The following is a 20972-nucleotide window of genomic DNA, read 5'->3' as shown; positions in this document are numbered from 1 at the left end:
ACATAGTGCTTTTAAATGCCCTTGCATTTAACTCATGGCAACAGCATCTGCATACTTTGGAGAAGAATAGTACCACACAGGTACAAGACCTTATTTATTCAGGCTGCAGAGCATGTGGATTACTTAACCACTGGCAAGAATTTCCCTCCAGGGCACCCCAAAAAGCCCCCCCCCAGATTGGGAACCATTTCCAGAGGAGATGGTCCTGAGGAAAACACCCTGATGGGTCCACCAGGCCAGGGCGGGGCGGGCAGCATGGCTGTGTGCATGGTCTGGTGTAAGCCCAAAGGGTGTCCCACAGATTCTCTGGCATTACAGTGGGCCCTGGGCCCTCCAGGGCCATCCTAGGTCTCTTGGGGGGACTCACTGCGTGGCTGAGTTTACTTAAATTCTTGTGTTTGGGAAGGCCTTCTCTCTGCTCCCTTCCTCCCAGCCCCTCCTCCCTGGCTGGCAGCGCTGGCGCTTTCCTGCTCAGCGCCACTGGACATTCATCTGTTTCCTCCCCCTGCCATCTGCCTCGCTGGGCTGGCCCAGGCGTGCTGCCCGTGGCAGCCTCCCTCTGACCTGCCGCCTGCCACATGCTCGCTTTCTTTGTCACCAGTCTGGCTCAGCGGTTCTCTTGCCCGCTGCTCACCCCCCGACATTCCTCACTGGGGTCCTTAGCAACTCCTGGCACGAGTGGCCTGGCTCAGAGCCTAGCGCTGGCTGCTGATTGCTCAGCGAGCGGCCTTGGGTCTTTCGGAAGGAAAAGGAGAATGCGAGGGAATCCCATCCATGCTCCCGGTGGAAACCGTGAGCAGAGGTGCTTCTCAGCCTCCTGCAGAGACGGCGTTTCACCTGGTGTGTGTTTCAACAGCAGGGCAGTGACATGGCTCTTTCTCTGGAGCAGCCACACCCTTTTTGTTTTGTTTTTTTAATGTTCGGTAGACAGGACAGATTGATAGAGAAAGAGCAAAGTGGGCTGTGGAGGGTTTATACAGATAACCCACAGAAAAGATTGCTGTGAACCCTGAAAAACAGCATCGTCCTCATTTTTATAGATAGATAAAATGGAGTTCCTTCACAAGGGAAAGGGAAGGGGGCAGGGGGAGAGAAATTCATTAAATGCTTGCGGGTACAGAGTAAATTGGAACCTTCTGGAAAGCTGAGAGAACTACTAAATATAGTATGACCTCTCTATACCTTTACTCAACTTCTTCCTCTTAGGTTTTCTTTATTCCCCTAAGAAGGCAGCAGCAATGCTGCTAATATTCATGAGGAAGTGTTTTTTAACTTGTCCTCTCAAATGATAAAAGTGGTACTTAGCTAATAACAATAGCATCTATGACTCATTGAGTTAGCTGACAGCCACTAGGCTAGGTGTCACCTCATTTCCTCCTTGTGATAGGTAGGTCCTGTCATTACCTGCATTTTACTGAGGCACAGAGAGGTTAGTAACTTGTCCAAAGCCACAGAACCATAAATAGTGAAGCTGAGTTTTGAGCCAGGCAGTTTGAGTTCAGATTTTAAGCTCATAAAAGGACAGCTTGGGTCATTTCTTTTTCATTATCAATACGGCATGAGCATTTTCCCCATGTCATTAAACCTTATTTGAAAATGATGTTGTGATAACTGCATACAAGTCCATCATTTAGCTGTACCATAATTTATCCATTGGGCTCCTCAGTGGGCAGGCAGTTAGCAGATCTAAAAGAAGGTGCCATGAGATGTGACAGCAAGTAGTAGTGACAATTTCACCCAAAGATGAAATCAGCCAGAGTGGGGAAAACCCTTCACTGGAGTATTGAAGAGACACAGGATATGAGTAGTATTTTAGAAAATATTTTCACACGTTACCTCTGGGGGTGCTGGGAGGCTTAAGAAGAAACCATTGGTTTATCTTTGTTTTTAACTCATAAGTTCCTCTAGAGAGAACTAAGATTAAAGAGTCTGATCTACTATGTCAGGTGATTTTACATGCAGTTTCCCTTTGTTTGATCCTTCCAGTGACTCTCTGTTATTTGTTTTCCCCTGCTTTTGGTTGAATAGAGGCTGAGAGGTTTTGTAACTTGCCCACGTTTCAAAATATCCATTAAATTCTGAAGCCAGCATCTGAACCTCGGTGTGGCCGAGGCCTAGCCTTTTCTCACTGTGGTGTGCCATCTTTCCACATAGGGCAAGCAGGTTCCCAGGCTAGCCTGCTGTGGCGGACACACCCTAGGGTGACTTCCACTGAGTCACAACTTTGTGTAATTCCCTCCTCTTGACCGTGGGCAGGGCCTGTGACTTGCTTCTAACTAACAGGATATGGCAAAGATGGTGGGATTCATTCCCATGATTATGGTAGTTCTATGCCAAGGTGAAGGGGTGTGGCCGATATAATTAAGTTCCCAAGTTAGTTGATTCCGGTTCATCAAAAGGAGATTATCTCCATATGGGCCGGACTTAATCAGGTGAAAGTCATTAAAAGAGGTACTGGGTCCTTCCCAAAGGGAGAGATACTCCTGCTGGCCCTGAGGAAGTCAACTGCCCTGTTGGGAGAGGGCCTGGCGGAAGGCCATGTGGCAAGCATCAGTGGGTGGTATCTAGAGGCCGAGAGCAGCCCTCAGCTGACAACCAGTAAGATAGTGGGGACCTCAGTCCTATAGCTGCAGGGAGCTGATTTCCACCAACAACCACGTGAGCTTGGATGAGGACCCAGAGTCCCGGATGAAACCCCAGCCTGGCCAGCATCTTGACTGCAGCCCTGTGAGACCCTGAGCAGAGGACTCCTGCCCCGGCTCCTGACCAATGGAAACTGTGAGATGATAAATGCCTCTTGTTGTAAGCAACTTAGTTTGTGCAGCAGGAGATATCGCATATCCCCACAGAAGCCCATGTATCCTGCATCAGGTCTGGCAAGGAAAGATGGGGCAACAGCACTGCACGGGGCAGAAGGCACAATGGCCATTTTTGTAATAACAATAGTTTTTATATGGGCTGTGGTCATATGTCATTGAACTCCTGTGGAGTAAGCCTGCTTGTTGAGTTCTTGCTCTGGGCATTGTGCTGAATGCTTTGTGTGCAAGAACTGGATCATCACTGTGGCATCCCAACGAGGTGTCAGCGTTCCCATTTTACAGATGAGGAAACTGGTGTGGGGTCTTTCCTGCAGCCACTAGGCTTGTAAGAGCTGCCTCCATCTCACAGCTGTCCCTCTCTCCTCCAGGGTCCCTTTCCAGAGCCCTCCTAAAAAACCAAAAATCTAGATTTGAACAATAGCTATGGTTGTACAGTTGTCAAAATTGTCCTTACTTTTTTTTTTTAAATAGATAACATTCACGTGATTAAGATTTTCAAAGTACAAAAAATCCTCCAATTGCCCCTGTCCCTCCCTAGAGGCTGCCAGTTATACCAGTCACTTGTAAATCCTTTGGGGGTGTGTGTGTGTGTGTGTGTGTGTGTGTGTGTGTGTGTGTGTGTGTGTGTGTGTGTGTGTGTGTGTGTGTGTGTGTTCTCCCACCACAGATGGGAGCTTACTTATACTCACTGTTCTGTACTTTTGTTACTTAACTTTCCATCTTTGAGATAATTCTGTATCCATTCAGAATATTGACATTCTCCGCATTCTCTTTAACAGCTGCATTGTGTTTCAGAGAAGGGGTTTACCACAGTACATTTATTTACCCAATCCCCTATTGACAGGCATTTTGGTTATTTTCCATCGTTTGTTACCTCACAGTGCTGTAAAGGATACCCTTATGCATATGATCGTTTTGTGGGGCACAAGAAATTCCTAAAAGTAGAATTCCTGGGCCAAATGCTGCCTGCTCTTGCAAACTTGTTCATCTGTCCTGTAACTCAGATGCTCAAACATCACCTGGTGATCATCTCCCAGACGGTTTCAGGGGTCTTCCATGTCCTTCATCATTGAAAAAGACTCTACTTAGTGTTCCTACAGTAATCAGATTTCCACTGCTCCAGTCTCCCAATTAATTTGAAGATATTAAGAGCCTGGAAACCCTAGGGTATAAGAAGACCTGCGTGACCAGCACGGTTCTTAGACTTTCCCAACATCCATTACAGGGAGTGTTGAAGTCAGCTTAACCTGGAAGCAGAGCTAGAGCTGGAGGTTCTTGTACACCTGGTTTCTTGTGTGAGGGAAGAAGGTAAGGGCAGGAGAAGGAGCTAGATAGACAGAGATGGGTTTTAAAAGTCTGGCCTCAGCCTGATCTTGCAGGGAGCTCTGGAAAGTGAGGTGCTCCCCAGAGGTTCTCATGTTTTGAGGCAATGCAGCTGGGCTTTTGTACCCTTTGTTGGCTACAGACTCCAGGACCTCTGAGCCAGACAGCTGCAAGTCCAAGGGAAATCATTAGAAGGTTGTAGGTGGGAGGAGTTAGCAGCAGGTGCCCCTGCCTCAGCTGGGGAATGGGTGCGCTGGCCTGGTTAAAGGGAGCACAGGTGAGCAGGGCCCGCCTGAGTGCCTGATGGAGTGAGTGCCCGCTTGTCTTCCTCAGGAGCCATTGGAATTGTTTCCCATCTATCTGATCTCTGCTGAGGCTCTAAGCTGATGCACTCAGGGGACATACAAACCTGACTACAGCCTCCTTCTGCCTGCAAAACTGGTTTCTAAGTAATCTGGCGTCCTGTGGGTGTACAATACCAGGCAGTGGCCTGACAGACTGCACAGGACTTTTGTTGTTACTTTTGCTGTCCGCTTAAACTGTCATGTTATGTTTGCAACTCCTATTTGAAACAAGGAGAGGGGAAAACATACTAATATTTACTGAATGAAAAATAAAAGCAATAGGGGGCAAAATTATTTATGTAAACTTTCATGGGACAGTTACAAGCAATGTCATGGTAGTTATAAATAATTTGACTGTATCTGTTTTAACTCCTTGGAAGGACCTAAGACCATAACCACTGGAAAAAGTTCCCTAGAGAACAGGGGTTTGATTTCAGAGAAGGGGCCTCATTGACACATACTGTTGTGAGTGTCACTTGGAAAAGGTAAAAGAAGCAACAGTGACCCTTGTATTGATAATGTGACATTGGTTTTACAGGGATTCCTCGAGTGTCACCATTATTACGCAGTATGTCCCGTTTACTGGCTGCCACTTTGGGCAGAGGACAAACTCGGCACCGTAATGTGCATCCCCTGGGCCTGAGGGGCATCTCCTTGCTGACAATAAGTGTCCTGTCATGGTTCGGGGTGACATTAATCCCCTATTTATAGATGTGATTGTTACTTCAACATATGGTTGTGGTTTAGGGATGAAAAATTGCTTTTCTAATGTAGTGGGTCAAATGGTGCACCCTCCCCCCAAATATATATTATCTTATTTGGAACAAGGGTCTTTCTAGATGTCATTAAGTTAAGGATTTTGAAATAATTATCTGGATGGGCCCTAAATCCAATGACAAGTATTTTTGTGAGTCACAGAGGAGAAGGCCACGGTGATATGCAGATGTGACAGAGATCACAGGGTGGTGGCCATGAGCCCAGGGAGGCAGGGCAGCCACCAGACGCTGGAAGAAGCGAGGACTGGATTCTCTCAGAGTCTCGAGAGAGAGCGCAGGCCTGTCGACACCATGGTCTTAGTCTAGGGATACTGGTTTCAGGCTTCTGGCCTCCTTAACTGTGAAAGAATAAATTTCTGTTGTTCCAAGCCACCAACTTTGTGGGAATTTGTTACAGCAGTCAGAGGAAACTGATACAGCCAACTAAGGACTTTCCATTGTGATCAGACTCTAACAATCTTCCGCATAGGCAGTTCATGTTTTCTCCTTTTAGAAGTGCTTTGCTCATTTCCAGGAATGAAACTTCAGAGAGGTGACAGCCGCCCTTTGCCACCGTGGTTGGCAATTGCATCTCCATCTTTATTTTAGTATATCTTTTTCCTTGATGGCTTTTTCAAAGAAAGAGGCAATCTTTGCATTTCTGCTGAAAACAAGCGGAAATAGCAAGATGGCAAACACGAAGAGAACATCAGAGGGTCATTCTCAGGCGGCAGGTTGGCGGCAAAAGATGAAAACTGCATTGCAAAGAAGCCCTGCTTCTGGCCTACAGGTACTGAATCAAGTGTCCCCAATTCCTGCAAATCCATCACACTGCCAAATCTTACAGCATTCCAGCAGAATCTTTAAAGATAACTGCAGCTCAAAAAAAAAATGTATATGAAGGTGGTCAAGTCAGCCCTGCTTAATCTGCTTGTGAGATATAGTTGCTATTTTCTTAAATGTTAGGAGAAGTGCCTGATTGGTTTAAGTCTCCAAATTGTATATGTACACTTTTGTAACTTTTTATTTATAAGTCATTCCAGATTTACAGAAACGTTGCAGGAATAGTACAAAGAACTCCTCATACGCTATTCCCCCAGGTTCTCCGATTGTTAACATTTTGCTACATTGGTTTAATCCTTTTCCATTTATATACTTTTTTTTTTCTCTGAACCATTTGAGAGTAAACTTCAGACATAATGCCCTTTTGTCCAGCAGTAATCTGTGTGCATGTCCTAAGCAGGGTCTTCTCTTACATGTCTGTGGTACAATTACCTAAATCAGGAAATCGATGACACCAGTGCCATTACCTAATCTACCAGCCTTATTCAGATTTCACCAGTTGATCCACTAGTGTCTTTTTTCTGGTCTAGGATCCCATTGTGGTCACACGTTACTTTCAGTTGTCATGTCTCTTTGATCTCTTTCAATCTGGAACAGCTAGTCAGTCTTTCTAGTTTTTCATGACCTTGGCATTCATGAAGAGCCTGGGACAGAACAGCTCCATCATTGGATAATAAAGTTGGCTTGGGGGGGGGGCCTCTGATTCTCAGCATATTGTAGCTACGGTGGAGGCAAAAGAAAAAGAAAACATGTTTGGATTCTGGCACAGCTCATTTCCATTTTAGTGCTTTTGTTTTCACAGAAGTCCCTTTTGCTAACTTCCTATGTGAAGTTAATAGTTCAAATTAAGCTTGACTGAATGTCCTGTTTTAAACAGAAAACCAAGCTTAGCTCAAATGTTACAGCCTTGGGACAATGGCTACAAGTTATTGAGGCCTTGTCACCGACCAAGTCCTGTTCTATGAACTTGACATGAGTTACCTCATTTAATCCTCATAGCAGCTCTATGACTTAGGTACTATTATTTTTCACATTTTTTGCCAAGCATCTGAATTCATGGTAATTATGTAGTCAGATGTTGCCATACAGGGGTTAACTTGATGGTAGAGAGAGTTAGCCGTTAACCAAAAACTCATGCTCCGTCCTCTTTCACAGCGAGGGCTTGTTTGGTTCACTGCTGTGCAGACATTTCCTGCAGCCTTTGTGTGTAAGTGTGGCCATGCGACTCGTTCTTATCAGTGGAAGGAGAGTAGAAGTGGTATTTGCCATTTTCTGTCGGAGGCCTTTAAGAGGCAGGATTCTCTACTCTTTCTGGCAGTTGTGTGCAGAGGACTCTAGGACCTTATTTTTTCATATTTAAAAATAAGGAAACAGAAACAAACCCCGGTCTAGAGACTGCCTCTGAAGGGCCTTCCCCAGTCGCCTGTTTAAAGTAGCCCCCTAACTCCACCCTAACAGCCCTTCCCCCCATCACCGTATCCTATTGCCCAGTTCTTATTTCTTCACTTCTCTAGCCAAAATCACCTTGTTCACTTGTTACTCATTTATGGTGGGTCTTTACCACCAGGATCTGGACGGCAGTGGGGCAGCGACCTTTCTGTCTGGGCCACCACGGGGTGCCTATTTCCTAACAGGGTGCTTGGAACGCAGAAAGCACTCATGATGTTTTTTGAATGAATGAATGAATGAATGCAAGCATATTTTCTTTGCCACAGTCTCTGGTAATAGCACTGCTTTCAAAAAAGTCAGTCTGGATGAAGTGCTTGAATGACTGGGCTCCTCCTCAGAAGACACAATAATGCCGTCTCAGGAGGTGCCTGCTGGGGGGGGTGAGGTGTAGGCCCAGCTGTGGGAAGGGTCCCTCCGCCAGGCCCAGAATGTGCACTGGGGCATCTCCCTTCAGGCCTGCACGCCAGGAAGCAAGGAATCTCTGGGCAGAGCAAGGAGAAGGCTGAGAGGAGGTGCAGGTGGGGACCACAGCAAGGGGAGTGTGGGATGCCCAACCCAGCGTTTCTGATAAAGATACAGTTTCTGCACTCGCTGCCAGCGTGAGAACACCTTTCTTTTGTGTTTGGTTGAGTTGACAGGTTTCCACTGACGCACACTGTCAAAACAGTCGGTTCCTATGCCAAGGCAAACAGAGACAAGCCGAGGGACGAGAGAAGGGTCTGTCAGTTTGTCAAGCTCTTAGGACATGGTTCCTAATTTAAAGCAACACCAGAAAACACTGAATAGTGGCATGACTGTGTTGGATTAAAGGCTAAAGGAATCCAGTGCCAGACGTGGCCAGCTCACTTTTGGATTTCTGTTTCTGGCTCAGGAACTAACCCTTTGGTGTGGTCCTAGTTATGGCTGTTTACCTGGCCAAGGCTACCTCAAGTCACTTTGTCAGATATTTCTGTAGTGCCTACTCTGTCCCAGCCCTGTGCCAGCTGCTGGGGGTGCAGTGGTGAACAAGGCAGGCCTGCCCCTCCTCTGTGGGCTGGAAATCTGCACACTAAGCAGGTGTGGTGTTTCATCACCTCTAGGGCACCATTGTTTTAGGCACTGCTAAGAAGGGAAGGAAAGGAGAGAGGGAGGAAGGAAGGAGGGACGGAAGGCAATGTTTTGTTATATGATCATATGTCACAAATCTCTCTTATTTAAAACTTTTATTTGAGGATTACGGAAAGAGATCTTTCAGACTTAATTAAATGGAGATGTTATGTATTCTTGTGAATACATATAAAGGAAAATTGATGAAGGAAAATAAAGATATTCTTAAAATGGATGTACAGTCCGAGCCCTCCTTTTCTAAGTTCTTTTCTTTAAAATGTCTTTTTACACACACACTGTCGTCCCCTGTGCCATCCGGACTGTAAGCAATACAATATTCCTTAGAAGATTCCATCAAAAAATGAAAAGCCACCGGGGCTGGGCTCGTACGCCTGCTTCGGGAACGACGCTAAACATGCCTGATTTGCCATCTCACTATTTTAGTCCCACAAAACCTCTGGCTCCCAGGGCTTCAAAGCGTGCTCCGCTCTTGCTCCAGGATTTTCTTCCATGCTGCTGCCACCCATTCTGCCAGTTTTGATGCTGGCACGTTGAATGTTGGCACACGGCAGGCAGGTGACTACTCCACAACTGCTGTGTGGTCCGGCCTGCAGCAGTCGTTGAAGATACCCCTGCTTTGAGGGAAGTAAAAATGTGCAAGAATGAGCATCTTTGAATCAGTGAAGTGTGGTTAGTGCAAGGGTGCTGAGCATCACGAAGGAGGAAACAGAAGGAGCTGTGAGCACAGATAACGGGTCCCGCCTAGGCTGTGGGTAAGACTCCTCCAGGCTGAGATCTGAGGATGGGAAGGGGCAAAGCAGGAGGAAAAGTTGGGAAGAGTTATCTGAAAGAGGGAACAGCCTATGCAAAGGCCCAGAGCTGAGAGAGAAGGGAGAGGGTTTGGAAATTTCTTGGTGAGCTCACAAAATGGGCTTTTTGGTACCGGTGGAGGGTGGGAGAGCTCTTAGCCACGGAAGTCAATCAGTAGTGGTTCTGTTAGGCTTTGACAACTTCATCATTGTCAGGTGTCTTACAGGAACTGCTGGAGGAATGCATGATGCAGTGAGCATGGTAACTTATCCATTTCATCTAGGTCTTCCACTAAAGGCGTTTTATAGGTCTAGCGTTTTATTTTTGAGATGTCATATTATTACACAAATATGATTAGAGCAATATTAACATAATTAGATCCAAAAAAGTATTTAAAAAAACCCAAAATTCACCCACGGCCCACCATTGCATAAAGTCCACAAATGTTGCAGTTGGGGCCTCGTGTAAGTGTATATATAGGAGAGGTTTGCAGGGCTGTAATCCTACTGATTACAGTCCTGGATTCTGCTTCCCACTTATTTTCTATATCATAAAATTTAGTATTTAGTAACATGGCTCTTGCTGTAAAACCTTTATAATTGTGCAATCATCCAAGAGGATATTCTTTAATAACCATTCACTTTGGAACATGTAGGTTGTCTTTGAGCTTTTAGCTACTATAAATGATATTACACTGAACGTTTGCAGGGGTCGGCAAGCAATAGCCTGCCATCCAAATTCAGCCTGCCAGCTGTTTGTTTTAATGTGTTGGTACACAGCCAAGCCCACTCATTCAGGGATTGCATATAACTGCTCTCACATTATGCAGCAGAGTTAAGTAGTTGCCATAGCGATTGTATGGCCCTCAAACCCTAAATTATTTACTCTCTGGTTCTTTACCAAAAAAAATTTGCCAATCCTTTTTTTTTTTTTTGGTAGTGTGCAGGAAAACTTTCTTCTGACTAGGGTTATTTTCGTTAAGATAAATTCTGAGAGATGGGATTATTCAGTCATAGGATATGGATGTTATTTTATTGCTTTCAAAATAATTTCTAATTTACAGCATGAATATGGTTCATAGGGGTAGTGACATGCGATGAAAACAAATGAATGAACCAATTAATTGACCATTATAAGATTATAATAATTAGAAGCTATTATAAAGCCACTTTGTACTCGGAGGTTTCTAATTTACATTTCCCTTATAACCCCTCTGGTAGCACCCAATTCTTTTCATTCAGAGCATTTCTCACAGTTCTTAATTGTATTAGTGTAAAGCCACCTGCTGTAACAAATTAACCCTCAAATATCAGTGGTTTAACACAGTGGCCTTTCCCCTTCCTTGTTCCCTGGCCAGGTGCCACTTCTCAGCCACAGCCCTATAATTTGGAAGGAAGAGCACAGATTTTGGTATCACTTAGCTGTCTCTGCTGTAATTATTGTTTTTAAATTTTAAATTGCTTTAAAAATAGGTAACATAGGGCCGGCCGAGTGGCACGATGGTTAAGAACTGGCTTGGGACGCCAGAAGGCCCCCACATATGAGGGCCAGTGACACTGCCCTCCACAGCTAAGATGCTGAACAACAGCTCAACCTGGAGCTGGGCTGCTGTGAGTTGCCGGCGACGGCATAGGCTGCAGCCCCTGCTGCAGTGGGCTGCCATGGGCTACCGTGTGTGGCCAGCGGCCAGCGTGAGCAGCCAGCAGCCGCTGTGAGCGGCCGTCCAGAAGCCGGCGAGTGATGTGCCTCTCCCGGGAAGAGCGCAATGATGGTGCCAACTTGGGCCAGTGAAGCAACGTCCTCCACAACTAGACTGAAGAACAAAAGGACAGAAACTTATCTGTTCCCCTTCCCCCAATTCCCCAGCACTGTTTCCATCCCCCAATTCCCCAATAAAAATCTTTAAAAAAAAAAAATAGGTAATATATAAAATATATATTCTGTATACAATATTATATAATAGATAATAGTTTTAACTTATATAGCACATATAATAGTATATATTCACATGGTCAATTCAAAATTCACAAATCCTAAAAGGATAAACTTTTTTTTCTCCACACCTCGTTTGCCTGACACCCTTCCCTGGTGGCAGCATTGTTTCTGTGGTAAACATATACTCACTGTTCCGTACCTTGCTTTTTAAAGTTTTTATTATGGGAAATTTTCAACATAAGCACATTGTGAATGTTATAATGACCCCACACCTACTTATCACCCAGTTATAACAGTTATCCACACATGACCAATCTTGTTTCATCTATTTCTTTCATCTATCCCGTGGATTATTTTGAAGCAAATCCTAGACTCCTTTTTCAGTATGCATTCTTTTTAATTATGACTGTTATTGTTTTATATTATATTATATATTTACATTACTATTGTCACACCTTAAAAAACTAACAATTACTTAACATCATCAAATATCCTGTCCAGGTTTCCCCAGGGGTGTGTGTGTGTGTGTGTGTCTTTAAACTGTTGGTTTGTTTAAATCAGGGTTCAAACAAAAACCAAACATTGTATTTCATTCATATATTTCTCAAGTCTCTTTTAATCTTAGGGTTCCTGCCCCTCCTTTCTTTTCCTTATAGTTTATTTCTTGAATAAATTTGATCATTCATTCCTAGAGTTCCTTCCCACTGAGTAGAGGTGTCTGAATGCATTCCTGTGGTGTCATTAAGTTCTCCAGTTCCGAGTATTTCCTACATATTGGAGATTAGATCTAGAGGTTCATTGGGTTCAGATTTGTTTATTTGTTGCAGGACCACTTCCTGGGTGGTGGTGTGTATTTCCATCAGGAGGTACGTGATGTCTGGTTATCTCTGTTTTCATGCTGTTAGGATTTCTCAGTAGACTCAGGTGTTGTCAGCCTGGTCCCTCCATTGTAAAGGGGGCACCTTACTTTTTTTTCGATGATTTTTACATTGCTCTTTTCATTTAACAGTACATAGTCGAAGTCATAGCATGGGATTCTCTACTTCATAATTATTTATTCTTTCCTGGATTATTGTCTGCCCCTTAACTGTCATGGGGGCTGGGGACCTGTTTCAGAGTCTATTTCTAGGGAACTCCCCCACGCCCCCTTCCTAATGACCAACCTAAGCTTTCTTGGTTCAATTTTCCTTCTTAACTTTGTGTTGACTTTGCAAGTTTGCACCTTCTTTGTTGCTCTTCATACTGATATTTCAACGCTGCACTCATAGTTCCTAGTTGGTGCAAATCTCTGCTCTTTCCTTCATCTTTGATATTTCTTTTATTGCCTTCTTACTTTAAGAAGAGGTAAAATACAAATTACTAAAATAATCAATGTTCAAATTGCACAGACCATCTGCCCCTGAACAGATGTCCACTTTAAGTCAATACCATTCTTTATTCCTTGGGGCCAAGGGAAAAGGTGAGGAAAAACAAAGGCCAAGCACTGCTAGGAGGGCCCTCTCCACTGGGAAGGAAAGGAAGGCTGATGAGGTGGCGGCTTCTGTTTAGTTTCTAAATCGCATGCAGAAAGAGACTCCTTCCAGAAAATCCAGTTCAGGAGGAAGAAATGGTACCTCAAGAATGTTATGAGGCCTGCAGATTTGTTTACCGTAATAAAATTGTTCCATACACCCGATGAGGGTTTTATTTTGCATTTAACACATGTAGAGCATGTAATATGTGCCAGGTGCTGTGGTTAGTGCTTTTTAGGTATTATCTCAGATGAAATAGCCCTCTAAGTGGGGTATTATTTGTCATCTCCACTTTCCAGAAAACTTAAGCTTTGGGAGGTTATGTAGCTTTTACAGGTCACAGAAGCTAGTAAAAGGCAGTGGGATTCCCATGGCTTGAGTGAGATCTAGGATAAGTCACCTAATCGCTGTGTGCCTCAGTTTCCTCATCTGTAAAATGGGGAAGATGCTATTACCTGGTCCCAAGGGTTGCTGTGCAGATCCTACATGATATATTTGAGCTCTGAATGAATGTTAGTTATTGCTTTCTTACCTCCTTTCAGTGTCCTAGTGAGATCTTTCATCTTTAACCGTTTCCTCAGAAATCAGTTGGACCTGTTCTTAGTAGTCATTATAGTTGTATTTCCTATACGGTCTTCATCCTCTTTGCCCCTTTACATGTCCCCACCTTATTTCTATGAGTCTGCAGTGGTCCTTTTGATAGGAACATTAGATTAGCACAGATCAGTGTCTGAATGAGGAGAGAACCCACCCTCATTCAGGGCATTGCAGATGTTTTATTTTTCCTTTAACTATCAAGCGTGGAGCATGTAATACGTGCCAGGCTCGTGTTTTTCGCCTAGCAGAGAGGCATCTAGGTGAAGGGGAACAAACACAGAGTTGGCTTTTGCCTCTGCTACCCGTCCTCTGAGTAACCCTGGGTGAATCATGCCTGTTTTCTTGGTCTCATTCCTGTGAAGTAGAAGGGAAATTTCAATGTCCTAGTAATTCTATATATATGTGTGTGCACACTCATATATGAATGTAGAGGGAGGGTCAGCATATGAATTGTTCGGCAAGTTCGGAAAAACCTGGGCACTGGTGTGGATGAACTGTGAGTATTGGGGGCTGTGCCATTCCTACATCAGGGGCTTTTCTGGAAGGTTTTTCTATTGTTATCAAGAAATTCCAGGGCAGAGAAAGTCAGAGCTCAGAATAAAGCCTGTGGAAATGCCGCAGGGAGGTTTTTATGTAGAGTAGTGAGGGTGGGACCTCTGAATTTCATCTTATCTCCATCACCTCTCACTCTGTGGCTCGACAGTATCATCAGACCATCTCTATGCAGATGTCTTTTGTTTTTTGGTTTTAGTTTTTTGGTACAGCTTTGTTGAGATACAATTCACATTCCATACAGTTCATCCATTTAAAGTACACAATTCAGTGCCTTTTAGTGTATTTACACAGTATGTGCCACCATCACCACAGTCAATCTTACAACTTCTAGAACAGTGATGTGCATTTTGATGAATGCATAGAATCATGTATCTGTCACCATAGTGTGATGTAGACCAGCCTCATCACCCCCCACAATTTCCCTGTGCTGTTGTCATTTTGTGGTCAACCCCTCTCCCCACCTCATAACCCCTTTGCCTTCCCATATAAATTTTAGAATCGGCTTGTCAATATCTACCCAAAAAGCTTGTGGCAATTTGATTGGGGTTGTGTTGAACCTGTATATCAATTTGGGGAGAATTGACATGTTAACAATATTGCATCGTCGAATCCCTCGTATGTTGTACCTTTCCTTTCATTTAGGTCTTCTTTGATTTCTTTCATCAGTATCTTATAGTTTTCAGCATACTACAAAGTTAGATTTAAACCTAGTAAATATTTCCTCCCCCTTTTTTTTTTTGGCTGCTCCTGTAAATAGTCTTATCTGTTTCTAATGTTTCATTTTAGTTATGGATTGCTATATATGGAAACACAGTTGATTTGTGTATATTGATCTTGCAACCTATGATATTCCTAAAGTTGTTTATTAGTTCTAGGATCTTGTTCTGTAGATTCTTTGGGATTTTCTACATAGGTAATCATGTTGTCTACAAATAAAGTTTTGTTTCAGGCCGACTGAGTGGCTCAGTTAATTAAGAGCTTGCTCAAGAGTGCGAGCTCTGAGCAACAGTGTTGCCGGTTCAATTCCTGGCCCAAGCTGAGCTGCTGTTGAGCTGCCAACAGGTGGCAGAATGGCTCAGCTAAAAAACAGAAAAAAAGAATTTTGTTTCTTCCTTTTCAATCTATATGCCTTTCATTTCTTTTTCTTACCTTATTGCAACTTGCAGAGGTATGTTGAATGGGAGTGGTGAGAGAGGACATCCTTTGTTCCCTAGCTTAGGGGGGAAAGCATGCAGTCTCACCACTAAGTATGACGTTAGCTGTAGATGTTTTTGTAGCTGTCCTACATTAGGTTAAGGACGTCCCTGCTATCCTAATTTGCTAAAAGTTTTTTTAATCAAGAATGGATATTGAATTTTGTGAAATGCTTTTTCCACATCAATTGATGCAGAAAACTAATATTTGGTTTCTCTCCTTTAGTCTGTTCATATGGTGCATCCATTAATTTTTAAATGTTGAACCAGCCATGTGTTCCTGGAATAAGCTTTAGTTACTTGTTGTGCAGTGTGTGTGTGTGTGTGTGTGTGTGTGTGTGTGTGTGTGTGTGTGTGTATGGTTGGATTTGATATGCTAATATTTTGTCAAGGGTTTTTGATAGCCTGAAGAGAATTTATCCATAAACTTACTACTGACCCAGCCTACTTTCAGTCCTTCCCTTCAAGACCTTCACATACTAAGAGTCTAGTGTGGAGTATTCTGAATCCTTGCTTCTTTCTTCTTCCTGTGATTGCTGTGCTTCTTAGCTTTGCCTGTTTCTCCATTCTTCTCTCATGTTAGAAAAACATGAAGTTACAAAACTCAATTCAGAAACAGGATTTAGGAAGAAGCATTGAACCCAGCAGCTAGATTGAAGTGGATTTGTTTCACCTTATTGAGGTGCTGCCAAATGCCGCCCCCACCCCCACCCCCGCACACACACACCATGGCCCTGGGAGGACAGTGAGTTTGTGTTGGGTTATCTGAGTGGTGCAGCGCCCGTTACCAGGTGCATGAGAGGAGGTTTTGTTTAGGAACCTTTTGTTCATGGCTCCTTCACTTTCATGTCTTCCCCACTTCCTCCAAAGGCAACCGGACCAGGACAGAAGCAGGGCTGCTTCCTGGGGACTGAAAGGCCCTCTTTGTCTCACCACCAGGCCTGTAGCAGCAGCCAGGAGGCTCCAGGGCGGGTCTGCAGGCCCAGTGAGGGCAAATTCAGGGAGTGCCCGGGCTCCAGCCTTACCAGGTCATTTTTCATAAACGAAGGCCAAGGGGGTGAGGAACTTTCTGAAGGGAGGTCTTTGTTTTCACCTGGCCCTCAGGTGACTCAGAAGTGAGAGAGCCAAGGAGAGTGCAGGCATCAGAGAAGGGCCTGTTCAACGCCTGCTTCCTGAAATGACCTCACTGAAACTGGGGGCGCAGGTCACAACTCGTGTGTGTGCGGTTGAACGGTTGAACGGAGGACAAGGTAGCGGGAGGAGGGAGGACGGAGGAAGAAGGGGTCGAGGTGTCCACACCACAGGCCCCCCCCCGCTGTCTTGCCTGTCGGAAGGGGCTGGTTAACCACGGCCGACTTTCTGCTCCCTGGACGCAGGGGCAGCCAGAGGGCAGGCGGGGGAGGTCCTGGCTGGGAAGTTATTCTCCAGAGCTGGGTCGACAGCAGGAGAGGGGGACAGCTAATGGCCTGCAGAAAGGGTGAGGCCTGGCCTGGTGCATTTTTTAATCATGGTTTTGTATGTGGCAATACAGATGGAATTGCCAGCTGCTTTTGAGCATGCTGTCAGCAGCCTGAGGAATCTGAGGCAGCTACCTCCCTACCAAGTATTGAGGGGAGTTTCCTGTTGGCTCCCCGCCATCCACGTGGACCCCGTGATGGGGGGGCTTGCTCCCCACAGTACCGTGTAGCCTTGACTCCTGAAGGCCACCCTGGGGCATCCGTGCTACCTGCTGCCCTCCTCTCACCTGTCTCCTGCCCGTCCCTTAGGCTGGTGTTTCATTCTAGTCCTCAGAACCTTGCTAGGATGGACACGGCCTCCTCCTCCTCCTCCTCCTCTGAGCCTCTTGTCCGCCATCTCCAGTCTGCCTGCAGATTAATTTTCCAAAAGTGCGGTTCTGCCTAAGGCTCTTTTCGGCTCCATAGCCTTCACTGGCTGCCCATTGTCCACCAATAATGTCTCCTTTCTCAGCCGAGAGTCCAACGTCCCACTGCTCCCTGCCAGCTGTCTTCCCATCATGCCCCTTTACACACGTGAGGGGTTTGCCTAAAATGGACAGCTCACCGGTTCCCAAATCTGCCCTGTGTCCTTCCACCCCGATGCCTTCTTTGGCCGTGTCCGCTCTGCTGGAAGCCTCCATTTTCCGTTCTCTGTATGTTCAAATTCTACCTCCTGCAAAGTCCACACAAGGGCCACATCTGTGCTTCACGGTGGACGTGCCTGGCCGCCTCTCTCCTCCAAGCATCCTTCCTTATAAATTGTACCTCTCTGACAGTGCTCGTATTTATCCCCCATTTTCTTTTAAAGTACTTGTGTCTGGGTCTGAAATGCCTTACCCTTTAGGATAGGCCTATGTCTAAGCAGTCCTTATATTGTGCTCAACTCCCGGTGACAACTCGCTGCGCGTAGAAGAATCACTGTTTAAGTCAGTGGTTCTCAACCTTCCTAATGCCGCGACCCCTTAATACAGTTCTTCATGTTGTGGTGACTCCCAACCATAAAATTATTTTCGTTGCTACTCTATAACTGTAATTTTGCTACTGTTATGAATCATAATGTAAATATCTTTTTGTTTTCCGATGGTCTTAGGCAACCCCTGTGAAAGGGTCATTCGACCCCCAAAGGGGTCGCAACCCACAGGTTGAGAACCGCTGGTTTAAGTGCTACTTTGTGCTGAGCGCATCTCAAACATCGTCCCATGTTACTCTTCCCGGCATACCTCTGAAAGTTTTAATACCTAACGTTTGTTGGGTGTTTACTAGAGTAGTACCAGGCTATTCTAAATGTCTTGCCCAAATCAGCTCCTTTAACCCTCACATCAACTCGGTGTGCTAGGTTTTATTATCCCCATTTTAAAGATGAGGAAACTGAGGTCCAGGGAGGATAACTGGCCCGCTAACAATTGTGTTTGTGAAATGACTGTTTGACCTATGGAGTTGCTACCCATGCTTTATTGCTCCCCTTCAGCCTGACTTATTCTGATTGGAGGCCAGCCTTTGGCCAATAATCAGACGTCCTTCTCCGCTCCTCCCTGGGTACCATATGACAACCACGCATCCTTCACCACTGTGGTTTTTCCATCAGTGACACATGCTTACAATCCCTTAATGGTTTTTGTGAGCTTGTTTTTTTGTTGTTGTTGTTGGTTTTTTTTTACTCTCAGAATGATTTCTTCTTCCCCAGGCTGGCACAGATTTGGCATTCTGCTGCCTGGGTTTTTAATCAAGGCATCTCACACCCACATTCTCAAATTCAGCAGCAAGTACCCAAGGCTGGATGCCAGGCGTCCTGCTGGGGCTGGCCCCACAGCTTCTCCATGTATTTACTTCCCCGGGATAGTGGCCAAAATACTGAGCAGCAGAACTATTTCTCCTGCATCAGGGTTTCCTTGGGATTGTCTTTGGCAAGGTGGAAACCAAGGTAGCCTCGTATCACTAGTGCTAAGCTCCGCGTGGGTGGGAATGTGGTAGGTACTCAAGAAATAATCACTGAATGAATAGCTTTATTCTTCTTTCTCCTTTCAAAACTAGGGTTGCCTAACTGGGAAACCTGGAATATTCTGAAAAAAAAGATGTATCAGTTAGCTTTCGCTGCAGGACAAATAGTCATAAAACCTGGATGGCATACAAGTGTTTATTATTCACATGATTGAAGTCAGCTGGGGTTAGCTCTGCTAATCATGAACTTCCATGTCTTTCTTCCACGTCTGGGGATTGACTTCTGTCATCTGATCTGGGCTGGGGTCAGCTGAGGTAACTGGAGTGACTCAGCATTGCCCACATGTCTTGCATGCTTCTGTGACCAGCGGGCTACTAGCTTAAGTCGAGAAAAGTGGGAGGCTGGCGCAGTCCCAAAGCACACATTAGGCAGTATGCGCTCGCCACTCCAAAGGGCCTACCTGTACTGCAGTGCTGCGGAGAGAGTTGCCACATTTAATTTAAAGAAAATCAATATGTAGGTATACTTGGTAACAGGATGCTCTTTTCAAATGACATCTTACCAGGAAGCATCAATAAATGGCTCTTCCAAGCTGAGCTGCTCAGGGGTGGGGCCGAGAAAACGCCAAGGCAACAGTTCTTGTCTTCCTCCTTCTCTCTCTTAGATTCCACGGCTACCGGGAAGCCCAAACCAAGAGCTCTCAAAATGCCTCTGACTGTCACTGGCATTTTTCATTTAACTAAAGCAAGCTCGGGGCCTCCAGGCTCGGCAGTTTTCGCCCCGTCGGAGCTGCTCATCTGCGGATGAGTCAGGATGAACATCTACTCAGTGATTCAGGGTGGAGTTGGGGGTTTGAGCCATTCTCTAGTCATCTCCACCACAGCTGTTTCATTATATAATACTTAGTGACAGTGTGCAGAGGCGACAGCTGCATTTCAGCCCCAAGAGCATCTCCTGTGAGGGGACATTTTTAAGCCAGAGTCCCAGGTGCGGGTCGCAGATGTTTTCTCTCACCTGGGCTCATCACTGTCCTCTGGACAGATCTCAGCTTCCCTGTGCAAAACATCAAAATATGAAACTCAGAACAATTCATGTGCTACTTTCAAAATAGACCAAGCGGGACCTTCTTTTGTTCAAGTACCCGCTCCAGCTTCTACAGTTGCATATCATATTACCCCAGAATGCAGCGGCGTAAAACAACCACTTCTTATGCTCACAAATTCTGTGGGTCAGGAATTTGGGCAGGGCACAGTAAAGCGGGTTTGTCTTTGCTCTTGCAATGACTGGGCCTCAGCTGGGTAGACGTGAAAGCTGGGGCTGGCATGGGCTGAAGGCTCACCTGCTCACATGTCACAGTTGATGCTTACTATTGGCTGGGACCCTTAACTGAGACTGTTGGCTGGACACCTACATGTGGCCACTCCGAGTGATCTTTGCTTCCTGGTAACATGGTGGGAGGGTCCAACGGTGAGCATCGCAAAACAGAGGGCCAGAAGGAAGTTGTATGGAGGCCTATGCCCTAGCCGTGGGAGTCACACAGTGTCACTTCCACCACATTCTGGGCAGCCACTGAGGCTGCCCAGGTTCAAGGAGGGGAGAAACCGATTCTGCTTCTTGATGGGGAGCAGCAGGGCTTTGGAACCGCGTGTGAGACTGGAAGTGTGGCTGTGGCCATTGTGAGGCAACGTAGCCAGCCCCATGCACTATCAGGGTGTTGGATGTTCTTTCTATACCTCCTTACTGAGGCCAAGGGGATCAGAACATCTGGCCATTTAAGCTGCTTTTTTTTTTTTTTTTTTAAGATTTTATTGGGGAATTGGGGAAGGGGAACAGCCAAATTGTTGTCCTTCAATCTTAGTTATGGAGGGCGCAGCTAGCTCAGCTCCAGTTTCAGTCACCATCCAGTCGCCCATCGGCAGCTTGCGGCCACTCAGTTCAAGGTGCCGTGTTCAATCTTAGTTGCAGATGGGTGTAGCCCACCATCCCATGCAGGAGTCGAACCGGCACCCTTGTTGTTAGGAGCATGTACTCTCACCAGCTGAGCCGTCCTGCCACCTGTTGGCAGCTCAGCTCAAGCACAGCATCACTGGCCTATGTGGAAATCAAACCAGCGACCCCATTGCTTAGAGCTCACGCTCTTAACCAACTGAGCCACTCGGCCGGCCCCATTAGCTTCTTACGTGTCTCACCACCACCGCCCCCAACACACATAGATCATTGAGTCCTTTGAGGAAGCTTTACAGTTAGGGCTTTGCTGCGGAATTCATCTGCCTAGTCCCACAGCTTGGAGGCCAAAAAAAAAAAAAAAAAAAAAAAA

General features: G+C 45.5%; 1 protein-coding gene across 4 annotated transcripts in view; it reads left to right on the top strand.

The window, feature by feature from the left end:
• Positions 1-20972, top strand: part of CMTM7 (CKLF like MARVEL transmembrane domain containing 7) — a 64719-nt gene that overhangs the window by 6974 nt on the left and 36773 nt on the right. Inside the window, exon 1 of one of the 4 annotated variants that reach the window (XM_019630727.1) lies at positions 5906-6031. The exons of 2 other annotated variants lie outside the window; for them this stretch is intronic. In XM_019630727.1, the coding sequence (XP_019486272.1) occupies positions 5930-6031 (102 nt within the window). In that variant the 5' untranslated portion in view covers positions 5906-5929. Of the gene's footprint in view, positions 1-5905; positions 6032-20972 lie in introns of those variants that run through there. One more of the 4 variants, XM_019630725.1, reaches the window with a different exon arrangement.

Source organism: Hipposideros armiger, unplaced genomic scaffold (assembly GCF_001890085.2).
Source record: "Hipposideros armiger isolate ML-2016 unplaced genomic scaffold, ASM189008v1 scaffold_937, whole genome shotgun sequence".
NCBI classification, from domain to species: domain Eukaryota; kingdom Metazoa; phylum Chordata; class Mammalia; order Chiroptera; family Hipposideridae; genus Hipposideros; species Hipposideros armiger.
Note: the sequence above shows the minus strand (reverse complement) of the source record. Positions and strands in the feature narration are given on the sequence as shown.